The sequence below is a fragment of the Hyperolius riggenbachi genome, chromosome 3 (assembly GCF_040937935.1).
Source record: "Hyperolius riggenbachi isolate aHypRig1 chromosome 3, aHypRig1.pri, whole genome shotgun sequence".
NCBI lineage: Eukaryota > Metazoa > Chordata > Amphibia > Anura > Hyperoliidae > Hyperolius > Hyperolius riggenbachi.
In genome coordinates, this window is record NC_090648.1 from 503,982,844 (window position 1) to 503,997,914 (window position 15,071).

A 15,071-nucleotide genomic window follows, 5' to 3' on the forward strand; every position below is an offset into this window, starting at 1 on the left:
CGATTTTAAAGTTTCAAAGAAAAAAAAACACGTTTAAAAACCTGCCAACTTTAATGGTTAATAGCAAATCCACCTCAAATGCTAGAAACCCAAAATTTGCAGGATATGTTAAGGAGATCATTAGGAATAAGAGGAAAAAACAATTTTTCAAAAAGACCTTATAGTTTTTGAGAAAATCGATTTTAAAGTTTAGAAGTAAAAAAGTATAGTTTTAAATGCGGTAAATGTAACTTTTAGTAGCAAACCTAACGGTAGTGTAATTTTACATGGATCAAACGAAAGCGCAATAAATTTCCTGACGGGGTTTCTAGGGGGTCTATACGCAGCCGCAGCGCTTTGGCCAGGGATCGCTATACAGCCGCAATATGGCTGCATGAAGATCCCTGGCATTTTTTCCTATTTTCCCAATTTTTTTTTTATGTTTAGAGTGTGGGAATTTAAAAAAAAAAAAATTATGTGGGGTCCCCCCTCCTGAAACTTTTTAACCCCTTGTCCCCCATGCAGGCTGGGATAGCCAGAATGTGGAGCTCCGACCGATTGGGACTTCACACCCTGACTATACCAGCTGCAAAAAAGGTCCCCTAATGCCGATTTTTGTTCCGGGCCGGGTATATGTTGGGGGGGCCCCCCAGATTTATTTTGCCCTGGGGCCCCATTGTTGCTTAAACCGGCCCTGGGAGGGGGTGCACAACTCACTCAGCTATCATTCCCCTATTGTATTTGTAGCAGAGAGTAATAAGAAAAGGGGATACATGGCAGTGACTGCAAGCCAGATAACTAGAGATTAGGGTGTTGGGGGTGTTGGGGGCCCTGGGACGCCTCTTACTCTAACAGTAATCAGTGTGTAATGAATGGGGGGGGGGGGGGCACTTTGGTGTATCAGCCTTGGGTGCTGGAGGACCTTGTCCCGGCTCTGAACCGCACAACTGGGACATGGCAGTTTTCAGCCCAGACACCTCCAAAAAATTACGCAGCAATTGTGTTTTGGGTTAAATATAGGTGCGGTATCAGTGGCCTGTGGCACCCTGGCCTGGCGGTGGGAGCTGCACAGGCAGCAGGAGCAGGGCAATGCAGCAGCAGCAGGTGTAACGTGTACCAGGAGCATGCCGGACGTGGCACGTGTACGTGGCATGTATCGTTGGTGGTACCACGACCTCCTGGAACTCCGGGCCAGCCCGGGGGTTCGAATCCGCTCTCATCGGGGCTTCCGGGGGACCTCGGGGAGCGAGCCCACATTGTGTCCAAAGTCCAACCCCACAACTGGGACATGACAGTTTTCAGCCCAGACACCTCAAAAAAATTACGCAGCAATTCTGTTTTGGGTTAAATATAGGTGGTATCAGCACAGCAGCAGTGGCCTGTGGCACCCTGGCGGTGGGAGCAGCACAGGCAGCAGGAGCAGGGCAATGCAGAAGCAGTAGGTGTAACGTATCAGGAGCATGCCGGACGTGGCACGTGTACGTGGCACATGGCATGTGTACGTGGCACGTGTACGTGGCACGTAGCTTTGGTGGTACCACGGCTGTAAAAAAATTGTGAACCAGGCGGTTTAGTAATAGTTAATCAGGAGGTTGTGGTGGTGGTGGTAAAGGGTGGTAAGGCAGGCATAGTGATTCCCAGCCACTTCATGTCCACCTCTTGCCAACAACAGGGAAAGACTCGCCCAACGGGGTCTGGCGGCGTTTTTTCCTTGCACGGGAAGCGATGGAGGAAGCAGAGGAGGCCACTGAAGACTGGCTGCCTGAACATGCCTCAGTGTCGGCAGGAGTGGCAGAGGGGATTCTGGTGCTCCGAGTCCGACCACTGCCAGCGCCAGCTTGCTTCAGCCACGTGACGTGGGGTACTTGTACTTTATTAAAATCGGGGTTGGACTTTAAAGCAAATCAGCACGGAATGACAGACAGCAGAGGAGAAGACACTAGTGCACACTAACTGTCACACTGACACTGCTCAGCACAGCAGTTCTGTAGTAAGCTAACACAGTAGTACTACTCTAACAACTAACTAGCAGTGACTGCAGTACTAACTACACAATAACACAGTAATCCTATTCCCTAACCTATACTGTAGCTAAGGCTAATAGCAGGCCAGCAGCAGGCCTGGTCTGTGCATAGCACACACACAGACACAGGACCTAGTAGTAATAGCAGCTGCTGCAGGCCTGCAGCACACACTCTGACTGTCACTGAATGAAATCAAGCTAGCTACCTAATAACCAATAGAGCAATAGTGTAGTGATAGTGAAGGTGCTAATCACTGAAAAGCTTTAGGTTTATCACTGTATACAGCACTTGCTAGGCCAGCAGCACTGGAGCATGTCTCTCAGTGAGCAGTCACAAGCAAGGACGATATTTCTCATCATGGCACCCCTCCTTAATATACACAGGGAGCTGGCCAGGGTTCCCTTTTGTGATTGGGTGCCAGGGCTTAGGCTGGGAGCCCTCTGATTGGCTCAATGAGGTCAGGAGGGGCTGGCCAGGGTTCCCTTCTGTGATTGGTTGCTAGGGCTTCTGCTGGGAGCCCTCTGATTGGCTCAGTGACGTCATGGACGTCATCTCCATAGTTACAGATCCGAATTCCTATCCGAATTCCACTGCGAATCCGGATACCGCATTCCGTATTTCCGCAGATATCCGGAATCTGAATGCGAGGTCGGATAGTGGACAAAGTTCGGATTATCCGGGTAGTTCGGATATCTGGAATCCGGATGAGCACCACTATCAGCAGGAGCCGTTCCTGAGGACGGTGGGGACAAAGTCCCGGCTACTTACCGGTAGCCGTGTTTTGGTGACTCCTCCAGGATGGCTGCCTTAGTTGCCAACCCTGCGATAGGCGTTTTAAAGAGACACAGTAAACTTAAAAACATCCCCTGGGGGGTACTTACCTCGGAAGGGGGAACTTCTAGTTCCTAATGAGGCTTCCCCTGTCCTCCTCTGTCCCACAGTGGCAGCGCTGTTCCCCCAAAACCACAGCTGACATCAGGATGCCAGCAGTGGCGCAAGCACAGTAGCACCTGCAATATTTACCTTCCCGGGGGAAGTTTTTAAAGAGGAACTGTAACCCAGGATTGAACTTTATCCCATTCAGTAGCTGATCCCCCCTTTCCCACCAGAAATCTTTCCCTTTTCCCAAATAGATCCTCAGGGGGGTCTGTATGGCTGATATTGTGGTGAAACCCCTCCCACAGTGTGATGTCATGACCATGGCCCCGACAGTTTGCTAAATAAATGTCAGAATGTAAATCAGGGAGAGGAAAGATTTTACAATGAATAAACACTGACTAAATAATCTATGAATGCATATTGTAAAAAAATAAGCAATTTTATTCTTTATTTTATTTTTACCATACTTCTTCTTTAAAGTCTATAATGCACTAATTCAGTGGTGGGTGGGGGTTTCTCTCTTCAAACTAAGGGAAGGAGGGAGGAGTCAGTACTTATAAGCAATGATGTCATTTTATAGATGTTTCCATTTGGGGAGGGGTCAATCATTATCTCAGTAGGAGCCGCCCTGAAGAACTTGCAGAAACATAGCTACCGCTAAGTAGCTGTGACTTTCCTTGCTCCGCTTTATGGGGAGGGGTCATGACTGAACTGCCACTTACCCTCCCTTTGTGATCTGTGGAAGGGGGGCGGGGTGTGACATGGGCTCTCATGCTCCCTTCCTGACTTGCTTTCTGAAAAGGGTTGTTTGTGGCTAAACTGCCACTCGCGTAACGTTACTTCCTACTGTGATCTGTGGGGGCGGAAGGGGGTGTGGCATGAGCTGTCATGCTCCTTTTGTTTGTACAGCCTTCTGGGAGGGGCATAGCAAAGCTGCCACTAACCCTCCATGTTTTGTTTTAGGGCCCTTTTACACTTGAGTTGCGCTGCGTTATCCTTTCCTACAGCAAGTCGCAATGGCCATTAAAGGAAACCTCAGACAAAAGTCGACTCAGGTTTTATACTTACCTAGGGCTTAGTCCAGCCCCCTCGTGGCAGCTCTGTCCCTCGCTGTCGCCCGGGGTCGTTCCTGTCCCACACTGGACGGCCCAGTACTCTGGCTGATTCTGAAATGTATTACTTGTGGTGGTGACATTTTTAGTTCTGCCAGGTGATCTGTGTCGGAATGTTCGGTACTGAGAGTTTTATGCACATATGGAGATACTGCTTGCTTGGCACTTGTAAAAAGCTGTTATTTCCCACAATGCAACAAGGTTCACGGACAGGAAACTGTCAGGACCATGATCATGACATCACACTGTGGGAGGGATTTCTCCACAATATCAGCCATACAGCGCCCCCTGATGATCCGTTTGTGAAAAGGAAAAGATTTCTCATGGGAAAGGGGGTATCAGCTATTGATTGGAATGAAGTTAAATTCTTGGTTAAAGTACCTCTTAAAGGGATACTGTAGGGGGGTCAGGGGAAAATGAGTTGAACTTACCCGGGGCTTCTAACGGTCCCCCGCAGACATCCTGTGTTGGCGCAGCCACTCACCGATGCTCCGGCCCCGCCTCCGGTTCACTTCTGGAATTTCAGACTTTAAAGTCTGAAAACCACTGCGCCTGCGTTGCCGTATCCTCGATCCCGCTAATGTCATCATGAGCGCACAGCGCAGGCCCAGTATGGTCTGTGTCTGCACGGTACACTCCTGGTGACATCAGCGGGAGCGAGGACACGGGCGTGCAGGCGCAGTGGTTTTCTGACTTTAAAGTCAGAAATTCCAGAAGTGAACTGGAGGCGGGGCCAGAGCATCGGTGAGTGGCTGCTCCAACACAGGATGTCTGCGGGGGACCATTAGAAGCCCCGGGTAAGTTCAGCTCATTTTCCCCCGACCCCCCTACAGTATCCCTTTAAAGAGAACCCGAGGTGAGAGTTACATGGAGGCTGCCATATTTATTTCCTTCTAAGCAATACCAGTTACCTGGCTGTCCTGCTGATCCTCTGCCTCTAATACTTTTAGCCATACACTCTGAACAAGAATGCAGCATATCAGGTGTTTCTGAAATTAGATCACCTGCATGCTTGTTTCTGGTGTGATTCAGACAACTGGTATTGTTTAAAAGGAAACAAATATGGCAACCTCCACATGTCCTCGGGTTCACTTTAAGGCTAGGTTCACAGTGGGATGTTGCGTTGTGATCCCTGTGTAACAGGAAGAACACAACGCAACGGAACCAAAAAGTCACTCCGCACGTTACAGCCGCGGTACGTCGCATATAGTGAAGTACAGTAAAGCATTCAGACAATGAAAAGTATGCTTCCCTGTACCTGTTAACGGTTGCGTTTAGCAGTAACTGCAGCGGTGTGCTACCATACTGCAACTCGTTGCACTGTGAATGTTGCATAGACTTATCATTGCAGTGCGTTCTTCAGCGTTGCAAGGCCTATGTAACGTGGCTACATAACGTCCCACTGTGAAGGTAGCCTAAATGTCTGTTTTATCGCAATTCTAGAGCCCCACGGAATACGCTAGCGTCTTGCAGACCTATAATTGTAACTTGCCCGGCAGCATTCCAAGCTATTTGTATGTAAATCCGAAAGATTTGCATTCTTACTCTGCCTACTTCCTTGTTTCCAACAAGTCACCTTCCAGAAATAACTGTTCATTGCCTGCCTAGCCTTCCCCAGCCCTGACAGGTGCCAAGTATAGCAAGAGGCTCACATTATGCACCTCTCTGCTCAGTGGCTGTAATGAAAGTGGCTGGATGGTGTAATGGTTAAGGGCTCTGCCTCTGACACAGGAGACCTGGGTTCTAATCTTGGCTCTGCCTGTTCAGTGAGCCAGCACCTATCCAGTAGGAGACCTTGGGCAAGACTCCTTAACACTGCTACTGCCTATAGAGCACGTCCTAGTGGCTGCAGCTCTGACGCTTTGAGTCCGCCAGGAGAAAAGCGCGATATAAATTTTCTATTTGTTTGTTTGTTGATTGGTTGTGTAGTACGGAAAATTACTAGAAGATTAGTAGCAAAGAAAATATTCTCCTATTTTTATTTTGAGGCTAGATTCACAGCGGGACGTTGCGGTTTGATGCGACGTTAAAGCCGCAACACAAACTTACAACGCAACGCGTCAAAAAAGTGGCAATGCAGCGTTATCATCGCATACAGCAGATACAGCAGAGCATACAGGCAATGAAAAGTATGCTTCCAAGTCATTACTGAGCATGTGCAAACAGTCCAACGCAGCTAATAACGTGTATAACGCACAGCATGCAGCACTTTCACTTAACGTGCAGCGTTATTCACCAACACAACATGTGCACTGTGAATGGCGGATTGATTTTTCATTGCAGTGAGTTATTCTGCGTTAAATTTTGTTTTAACGTGCGACTTTAACGTCCCACTGTGAATTTAGCCTCAGTTATATAGTGTTTTTTATAACATTGCATCATTCTCTAATATTTGCAGTTTACACAACACTCAGCATTCTAAATGATTTTACAGAGCAGGCTTGTGGCGTACGAGAGGAATCGGCGCCGGGAGACTTGGGCGCAGGATACAGCCGGTATATGGCTTATCCTGCTGCTGCTGCGCAAGTCCCGGCCGTGTTAAATACTATTCCCCCTCCAGGCCGCCATGGATAGCGGGGGAATGAAATAATTCGGCTTCCAGTGGTTGCTGGAAGCCGAATTATTGTGTTTTAAAAGTAACTTCAGCTCCGACTTCTGACGGCACCAAAGTTACTCCCTGTGCGCTTGTGTCTCCTGCGCTGGATTCACTGTGTTCGGTCTTGTGAACTATTGACCTGTCCTCTGGAGAGAAAAAGAAATTACAGTTACAGACACTTGAGTTAATAAGCTTCAGAAGACAGAGCTCTCTGCGACTTTGAAAGTCGTGGAGCTCAATGGCTCTTTTGCATAGATAACAACTGGAGTTTCTTAACTCTTCCTGTACTGGAAACAATATTAGACTCATATCTCTGCTGCTAATTATTTCTTAGCTGTACAACACATACAAATCATTACCGTATATCATATTTTTTTTTTCTTTTCCGCTCCAGTGTCTCTTTAAAGGGAACCTGAGGTGAATGGGATAAGGAAGCTGACATATTTATTTCCTTTTACACAATACTAGTTACCTGGCAGATCCTGTGTCTCTTTTAGTTTAGTAATACTTTTAGTTATAGACCCTGAACAAGCATGCAGCAAATCAGGTACTCTGACTCGGGTTTTACTGTATTAGCCATATGCTTGTTCCAGGGTTTTGACTCAGACAGTACTTATGCAGAAGATTAACAGGGTTGCCTTGCAACTGGCATTGTTTACAAGGAAATAAATATGGCAGCCTCCATATCCCTCTCACCTTGGTTTCCCTTTAAAGTGTACCTAAACATCCTGTGCCAGTGCTTTCCTCGAACGATCCTCCGGTCCCTCGCCGCGGCTTAGTTTCGGTTTCCACCAGCTGGCCAGTCGATGGCCACTGCGCCTGCCCAGGGTGCTTCTGGCGACGCAAGGATGCACGGGGCAAGGGCCGCGCAAGGTGAAGTGGCCATCGACTGGCCGGGCGGTGAAAACCGAAACTAAGCCGCGGCGAGGGACCGGAGAATTGCAGCGGACCGGCGTAGGTACAGGACGTCTGGAGGGGGGCTGGTAAAAACCCCAGGTTGGTGAAACTCTTTTTTTTTTTTTACACTTTGATTTAGGTTTCCTTTAAAATTAATTTAAAAGTATAAAAGTCTGATTAGATAATTTTGTATAAAAAACCAAAGCGGGATAATCGTTCGTTTTTCTTGATCAAAAAAAAAAAAAAAAAAAGATTCTTTTTGACTTTCATTTGATTTGATTGTTTTGGTCGAATACACGGAAAAATCAAACGTTTTTATTGTACAGTATATCATAAGGGGGACATAAGTGTATGACATATGACGAGTTGTCCCCTCACGGCCTCTCCTCTATAGGAAGACATAAGTTTCCCACCTGTCCCTCTGTTCAGGGGACAAGAGAGATGACATGTGACATGAGTTCCCCCTGCCCGAATGTACAGTGTAAGGGGACATGACAAGTGACAGAGTCGCTGCTGTCACACGCGCGGCCTCTCGCAGTCTCTGTGTGCTGTTCTTGTGTCGCAGCAGCGCCCTCTAGCGGCCAGCTCTGTCTCCGCAGGACGGCGCGGCGGCGCGCAGAGAGTGAGGGCTCGGGAGCGCGCGTGGTGTGCCCGCCTCCTCTCCGGTCGGTCGGTGGGTGGATGGCCGGCTTGGTGCCCCGGGCTGTCAGTGCAGAGTGTCGGTGAAGAGGGGAGGCAGGCTGGGCTTTCCATGCGGCGGAAGGAGAAGCGGCTGCTGCAGGCGGTGGGGCTGGTGCTGGCCGCCCTGCTCTTCCTGCCCAACGTGGGGCTCTGGTCTCTGTACCGGGAGAGGCAGCTGGAGAGCAGCGGGGCTGCCGGGGACGTGCAGGTAAGCCGGGGGTCACCATGGCAACGTACTAACTGCCTGCCTGACTGACAGTGTGTCCCAGAGAAGTGCCCGTGTGTCCCTGTCCCACAGAGCTGACACTCTACAGAGAGAGAGCGCCACAGAGCTGACACTCTACAGAGAGAGAGAGAGAGCGCCACAGAGCTGACACTCTACAAAGAGAGAGAGAGAGCGCCACAGAGCTGACACTCTACAGAGAGAGACCCGCAGAGCTGACACTCTACAGAGAGCCACAGAGCTGACACTCTACAGAGAGAGCGCCACAGAGCTGACACTCTACAGAGAGAGAGAGGGAGCGCCACAGAGCTAACACTCTACAGAGAGAGAGAGAGAGAGCGCCACAGAGCTGACACTCTACAGAGAGAGAGAGGGAGAGCCACAGAGCTGACACTTACCTGAGAGAGACCCGCAGAGCTGACTCTACAGAGAGAGAGCGCCACAGAGCTGACACTCTACAAAGAGAGAGAACGCGCCACAGAGCTGACACTTTCCTGAGAGAGACCCGCAGAGCTGACACTCTACAGAGAGAGCGCCACAGAGCTGACACTCTACAGAGAGAGCGCCGCAGAGCTGACACTCTACAGAGAGAGAGAGAGCGCCACAGAGCTAACACTCTACAGAGAGAGAGAGAGCGCCACAGAGCTAACACTCTACAGAGAGAGAGAGAGTGCCACAGAGCTAACACTCTACAGAGAGAGAGAGAGTGCCACAGAGCTGACACTCTACAGAGACAGAGAGCGCCACAGAGCTGACACTCTACAGAGAGAGAGCCACAGAGCTGACACTCTACAGAGAGAGAGAGAGAGAGCGCCACAGAGCTGACACTCTACAGAGAGAGAGCCACAGAGCTGACACTCTACAGAGAGAGAGAGAGAGAGCCACAGAGCTGACACTCTACAGAGAGAGAGCCACAGAGCTGACACTCTACAGAGAGAGAGCCACAGAGCTGACACTCTACTGAGAGAGAGACACAGAGCTGACACTCTACAGAGAGAGCCACAGAGCTGACACTCTACAGAGAGAGCCACAGAGCTGACACTCTACAGAGAGAGCCACAAAGCTGACACTCTACAGAGAGAGCCACAAAGCTGACACTCTACAGAGAGAGCCACAAAGCTGACACTCTACAGAGAGAGCCACAAAGCTGACACTCTACAGAGAGAGCCACAAAGCTGACACTCTACAGAGAGAGCCACAAAGCTGACACTCTACAGAGAGAGCCACAAAGTTGACACTCTACAGAGAGAGCCACAAAGCTGACACTCTACAGAGAGAGCCACAAAGCTGACACTCTACAGAGAGAGCCACAAAGCTGACACTCTACAGAGAGAGCCACAAAGCTGACACTCTACAGAGAGAGCCACAAAGCTGACACTCTACAGAGAGAGCCACAAAGCTGACACTCTACAGAGAGAGCCACAAAGCTGACACTCTACAGAGAGAGCCACAAAGCTGACACTCTACAGAGAGAGCCACAAAGCTGACACTCTACAGAGAGAGCCACAAAGCTGACACTCTACAGAGAGAGCCACAAAGCTGACACTCTACAGAGAGAGCCACAAAGCTGACACTCTACAGAGAGAGCCACAAAGCTGACACTCTACAGAGAGAGCCACAAAGCTGACACTCTACAGAGAGAGCCACAGAGAAGACACTCTTCTTAGAGAGAGAGCCACAGAGCTGACACTCTACTTAGAGAGAGAGCCACAGAGCTGACACTCTACAGAGAGAGAGCCACAGAGCTGACACTCTACAGAGAGAGAGCCACAGAGCTGACACTCTACAGAGAGAGAGCCACAGAGCTGACACTCTACAGAGAGAGAGCCACAGAGCTGACACTCTACAGAGAGAGAGCCACAGAGCTGACACTCTACAGAGAGAGAGCCACAGAGCTGACACTCTACAGAGAGAGAGCCACAGAGCTGACCCTCTACAGAGAGAGAGCCACAGAGCTGACACTCTACAGAGAGAGAACCACAGAGCTGACCCTCTACAGAGAGAGAGCCACAGAGCTGACACTCTACAGAGAGAGAGCCACAGAGCTGACACTCTACAGAGAGAGAGCCACAGAGCTGACACTCTACAGAGAGAGAGCCACAGAGCTGACCCTCTACAGAGAGAGAGCCACAGAGCTGACCCTCTACAGAGAGAGAGCCACAGAGCTGACACTCTACAGAGAGAGAGCCACAGAGCTGACACTCTACAGAGAGAGAGCCACAGAGCTGACACTCTACAGAGAGAGAGCCACAGAGCTGACACTCTACAGAGGGAGAGCCACAGAGCTGACACTCTACAGAGAGAGAGCCACAGAGCTGACACTCTACAGAGAGAGAGCCACAGAGCTGACACTCTACAGAGAGAGAGCCACAGAGCTGACACTCTACAGAGAGAGAGCCACAGAGCTGACCCTCTACAGAGAGAGAGCCACAGAGCTGACCCTCTACAGAGAGAGAGCCACAGAGCTGACCCTCTACAGAGAGAGAGCCACAGAGCTGACCCTCTACAGAGAGAGAGCCACAGAGCTGACACTCTACAGAGAGAGAGAGACCCACAGAGCTGACACTCTACAGAGAGAGAGAGACCCACAGAGCTGACACTCTACAGAGAGAGAGAGACCCACAGAGCTGACACTCTACAGAGAGAGAGAGACCCACAGAGCTGACACTCTACAGAGAGAGAGAGACCCACAGAGCTGACACTCTACAGCGAGAGACCCACAGAGCTGACACTCTACAGCGAGAGACCCACAGAGCTGACACTCTACAGCGAGAGACCCACAGAGCTGACACTCTACAGCGAGAGACCCACAGAGCTGACACTCTACAGAGAGAGAGCCACAGAGCTGACACTCTACAGAGAGAGAGCCACAGAGCTGACACTCTACAGAGAGAGAGCCACAGAGCTGACACTCTACAGAGAGAGAGCCACAGAGCTGACACTCTACAGCGAGAGAGCCACAGAGCTGACACTATACAGCGAGAGAGCCACAGAGCTGACACTCTACAGCGAGAGAGCCACAGAGCTGACACTCTACAGCGAGAGAGCCACAGAGCTGACACTCTACAGCGAGAGAGCCACAGAGCTGACACTCTACAGCGAGAGAGCCACAGAGCTGACACTCTACAGCGAGAGACCCACAGAGCTGACACTCTACAGCGAGAGACCCACAGAGCTGACACTCTACAGCGAGAGACCCACAGAGCTGACACTCTAGAATGCCTTCAGTAGTCACGAGAAATGACTGTCTTGCAGAGTTAGCAGATCAGAGTGTGGATATTTTACTGAGCAGTGTGTGTGTCCCACAGAGCTGACAATCTACAGGTAGCGTCACACACCAGTGAGCACACGACCTGCAGATCTGTATGGGAGTGTAAATATCTTGCAATAATGACAGTCTGGAGTGCGAGTGTCCTGTACGCTGTGTCGATGAGAATGTTACCATGGATTGGTGAGCATGTCAGTACACTAACTGTTTTTCCCAAAGAGCTGACAGCTGTGAGTGACCCGCAGAGCTGACAGTCTGTACAAAAGCGCCATTGAAATTGTGAATTGATCATGTTGTTGTTGAGCTTTATGCAAAGTCCAGACCAGCATTCACATGATATCCATCTGATCCCAGGCCAGACAATATTACCTGGGACTATCTGTGCTGCTGGCTGGGCAGGTGAACTGGTAAAGGGGTCCTGGTGACTTCTCTGTGGACTACTGTGGTCACTGTTGAAAGTGAAAATTATAAACTTAAGAACAATCTTATATATCCCTTTCCCAGTGAAAGGAGAACTATTGTGACAAATTGTAAAATATAAAATACATATTGGTATATGTAAATGTATATTTCTCCCTATGTTGCTGTAACTTACAGTAGGTATTCAAAAGCTGACAGATCTGACAGGTTTTAGACTTGTCCATCTCCTCATGGGGGGAGAGGATTGTTAATTATTTCTTTATTTTTAAAAGCATGTACTGAACTGCAGTTACTCAGTCCAACTGCCAAAATAGTGTGCCAGCGAGGTGGGAGGCGGCCATTTTTGTGTATACAATATCCCTTCCTGAGAGTTCTTTTTGTAGAGCATATGGGAGATACTAAGAACTTCCCTTGAGGATATTGACTGGTCCAAGATCTGTCAGCTTTTTACGGGCGACTGCAAGTGACAGCAACATAGGAAAAAGGTCATTTGCAGTGCATTTTAGTCTAGGAGAAAAGTACATGTTACATGTATGTATTTAAAATTGTACAATTTTCCTTGATAGTGGCCCTTTAAAAGGTAATAATAACAAAAGTTTAATTGCAATGCCTGAAAGACTTATGGTAATTTATCAGTAATTTGAAGTGTTACATCCTGTTACTGATTTGGCTTCTGGGAATGGCTATGCAGCACAGCTCATTGTTTACATGCGGCAGGCTGATTCTTTACACTCAGCTACAGTTCCTCTCTTGCTGCAAAGTGTAAAAATCTACAGTTTAAATGAGTCACTGTTTGGAATAATTAGGCATCCATCTGCTCTGTGTGTGGTTTTTATACGTTCTAGCCTGTCGCACTGCCTACGTGCGCCTTCCTCAGCCAGATACTCGGGCTACCTACACACGTTAGATTTATCTCAGCCAAAACGTTCCTGAAATATATACAGGCACCCCCTTCCTCCCCCGCTCTCTGGTGGGATGTATCAATTTTGCCTGACATGGATTGTGGGGTCAGGAAACAAGCGGAGGGTCGGTACGGCCATACTTCCAAAATAGCCGCCAGATTATCTGCTGATCTATTTGGGTGATTTTTAAAGCAGGAGGATCAGCCATACTATGCCAGGGAAAAAAACACATATATAAGTAGATAAATACTTGGTCTACTTACATAACACATGTATTATACTGTCCACGTTTTGATTTCAGTGAATTTTATATAGTAAATGAAGAGAATTCTGTTCCTGGTGGGAACCATGTCTTTTGCCCACAGTTTGAGGCTAAATACTGATTTCACTTCTTCCCTTAACTTTTTTCTTTTCTCCTCCAATCGCTGCGTCACCTCAGCCTTGCTTGTAAACACAAGTGAGCAGGGGATCATGTTTCAGCTAGGCAGGGAAATAAAGGGAAGAGGAGGAATATATTATAGATAAAAAGAACCCCCAGCATGCAATTGAATGGCAATAGCAATTAAAGGGCCAGTGCTCCCAAAGTATGTGATAACTCCAAACTCTAACAGCAGAAAAAGTTTTGCAAGTTCTGAATACAGGATTAGCATCTTTATCACTTAATACACTCAGACCAATTGCTGTTGAAATTTGATTTTTATAGTGACAATCCCGCTTCAACAGAAAGTATATACAGCAAAGTCCCCTGTATTCGGCACAGGGGTGGATTGCCTGGTGCTGGATACATGTGCTTGTGTGGCCCCTCAGGTGCCTGAAATAGCCACGCCCCCTCCCATGATGTATCCCGCCCCTACCTGCATAGCTCCGCCCCCACTCAGAGCAGCAGTATGTTGCCACTGGGGTAGACGGGGCAAATGGTCATAGGACCCCGCGTGCTGCAGCCTCTGAAGGCAGCCGAGTGCCAGCCCAGAAGGCAGAAAAGAGTGACTGCGCTGGTGTATGTGTGTGCGTTCATATGCATGCGTGTGTGTTTGAGGGCCCTTTGTGTCCGTTATGACACACCGCACATTAGCCTCAATTCATAAAACATATAGGGGGAAAAATTTGTGGAGGGAAAATACCGCATCGGTATTTTAGACTTCTGGGTGGGCGTTCATAAAAATGTTGTCAGTTGCGATAGCAGTGCGGAGATCTCCCGCTGTAGGCTGTCGGTAAGCTTGCGGAAACACAGAAGCAGGCCGAGTCCCTCCGTGCGCTGCTCGCTCTGCTGCTGCTTGGGAGGTCTGTCTCCATTCACTTGTATGTATTCCGCACGCTTCTCGCTACATCCGAGGAAGCGGTTTTTCCCGTCCTCATAGTGCTTCCTCTAATCTTTATGAATGGACATTTTGTTACTTTTTCTAGATAAATCTAGAAAATCACCGCACAAGGCGGAAATGTATTGCTCTGCTGGGGAACTGTAGCTTTTCATGCGGAAACAGCTTTTATGAATTGAGACTTTGCTAAATGGTCAGGAAAGTCAGCTGTTTCCAGCGGTAAGCATGCGGTAAAAGTTTTATGAATAGAGCCCAATGTGTGCGACAAGCAAGATAACAAAATGGGCTCTATTCACAAAACGTATCATAAATGACTTAGCCATACACTTATAGATTTGCAGCAGATTCGACCATCAGATAGATTTCTGGCAGATGCCTGTCAAGTCTGATCTGACAGGAATCTATCTGATGTGTGCCACACACTAGTAACAGATTCCCAACAGATTTCAGAATGAAATCTATTGGAAATCGATCTAAATGCATTATTGGACTAAATGCATTATATGCAACTCTACGGGCCATGGATCTGTCGTCAGCAGCAGAGCAACGTAGATCTTCCATCCCGTCAGATCAAATCGGTCGAAATCGGCCACAAATCGATCGATAGATTAGATAGAATCGATTTCTATAGAATCGATCGATGGCTGAAATCGACCAGTGTATGGGCCCCTTTACTTATTAGCCGATTGATAAAAAAATAACCTTGCAACACATTTACAAGCAGAATAATCACTCAAAGTAAGTTGTTCCTGATTTACTTTACTTTTCTTACCT

At 48.5% G+C, this 15,071-nt stretch overlaps 1 protein-coding gene across 1 annotated transcript in view; it reads left to right on the forward strand.

The window, feature by feature from the left end:
• The first annotated feature begins 8,115 nt into the window (after nucleotides 1-8,115).
• GALNT10 (polypeptide N-acetylgalactosaminyltransferase 10) overlaps nucleotides 8,116-15,071 on the forward strand; it is a 285,295-nt gene continuing 278,339 nt past the window's right edge. The window contains exon 1 of the mRNA XM_068278341.1: nucleotides 8,116-8,376. Coding sequence (XP_068134442.1) covers nucleotides 8,239-8,376 — 138 coding nt within the window. The 5' untranslated portion in view covers nucleotides 8,116-8,238. The remainder of the gene's footprint in view (nucleotides 8,377-15,071) is intronic.